General features: G+C 39.1%; 1 protein-coding gene across 1 annotated transcript; it reads left to right on the plus strand.

Moving 5' to 3' along the window:
* Positions 1 to 693, plus strand: LOC139743040 (thioredoxin-like protein 4A). The gene has a single exon (XM_071653548.1). It carries the CDS (start codon positions 214 to 216, stop codon positions 640 to 642), a length of 429 nt encoding a protein of 142 aa, XP_071509649.1. The 5' UTR covers positions 1 to 213; the 3' UTR covers positions 643 to 693.
* The last annotated feature ends 1,104 nt before the right edge of the window (positions 694 to 1,797 follow it).

A 1,797-nucleotide genomic window follows, 5' to 3' on the forward strand; every position in this document is an offset into this window, starting at 1 on the left:
GTGTAGATCCATTACTGCCAATATTTTCAGTGAGTGACTACTGACTGTGCCGTTGTTTATATGCTCGAACTTCAAAATAAAAACAAAGAAACACTGCGACTGCACACCAGTTCAGTTTTGTCAAGCATTTTTTGCCATTGTGAGAAAGTAAAGTCAAAGTAGTGATCAAACTTTCATACTCTCTCTGGGGAAAGGAAGTTTTGAGACGCCAACATGTCGTACATGCTGCCGCATCTTCACAATGGCTGGCAAGTGGACCAGGCCATCCTTGGAGAAGAAGACCGTGTCGTGGTGATACGCTTCGGCCACGACTGGGATCCCACATGTATGAAAATGGATGAGACTCTGTACAAAATCTGTGACAAGGTGAAAAATTTTGCTGTCGTCTATCTGGTGGACATCACGGAAGTGCCGGACTTCAACAAGATGTACGAGTTGTATGACCCATGCACTGTGATGTTTTTCTTCCGCAACAAGCACATAATGATTGATCTTGGGACTGGTAACAACAACAAGATCAACTGGCCTATTGATGATGAACAGGAGGTCATTGACATTGTTGAGACGGTGTACAGGGGAGCACGAAAAGGAAGGGGTTTGGTCGTCTCACCAAAAGACTACTCAACAAAGTACCGCTATTGATGGAGACTCAAAACAATGTGCCTGGCTTTTCAATCTTGGCAGAGAGAGTGCTCCACTTTTACATTTTGTTATAACTCTGTACAGATTTTTTGTTGTTGTTTATTTACCATTTTGAACAAGAATTGTCAAATGACACTCAGTAAATACAATGTGTATGTGTAGTTACTTGTACCCTGCCATGTCATTGTAGAAAGTTCTTGAAAAGAATATGTCTCCATGTCACCCCCCCCCCCCCCAATTTTGCCTTCATTTCATACATAGTGAACTTTTGACATACAATGTATGTTCTTTTTGTTATGTCAGTATTGTGCACCTGGTATTGTGGTCTGAGAAATTACAACTGTAGGAAATCAAATTAGCAGGATTATCAACTTACAGTACATGTGTATGCACTTGATGTTTGCTTGCATTATTTGTGGTTGATATTCTCAAATATAATGCCTGAGAAAAGGCAAGTTGTAATTTATTGTTTACATCATTGATTTTTGTGAGAACCAAATCCAGGAGGCAAAACTCACCAATCACACCACTTTAACAGATGGTGTAAATACCATGTGGGTGGAGTGTTGAGAGTTCAGTTGTGATCCTTGTCATTGCTCCACAATTGTACATACAACTAGGGGCCGGGCTTTTTTGGCTATGCTCAGTATCAGGCCAGGGGGGATGGATTCCGCCCCCCCCCCCCCCCCCCCCCCCCCCGAGATCTCAGCCATTGGTGGCGCGATCACGATGAAATTTTGTATGCGTGAGACCCGTGTCATAATCTACAAGATTGTGACATAAGATTTTTTGAAACAATCAATTTCTAATTTTAATTAATTAATTATGCAAATTAAGCTCAAGATCATATTTTAGCCTAATTAAAAGCATTGAGAGTCTAATTTTTGGTCTGTAAATGTGTTTCAGCATATTCAACGATTGTACATCACAAAAACTTCCAAAATTCATTTCAATTCTTATGTATTTTATTGTTTTCAGAATTTCTTATGTATTTCCTTGTTTTTCAACTTTTGTTTTTTCTTTGTTTTTTCATTGGAAATTGTCACTGACCACTTTTCTACCATAATTAGCACAAAACTAATCAATGAAAGTGATTAATTGTAAAAATAATCAGGTTTTTATGACTTTCACGACAGAGCACTGTTTTCCATAGGA

This window comes from Diadema antillarum, unplaced genomic scaffold (assembly GCF_040938485.1).
Source record: "Diadema antillarum isolate AM-2024a unplaced genomic scaffold, OU_Dant_1.0 seq00001042_RagTag, whole genome shotgun sequence".
Lineage (NCBI taxonomy): Eukaryota > Metazoa > Echinodermata > Echinoidea > Diadematoida > Diadematidae > Diadema > Diadema antillarum.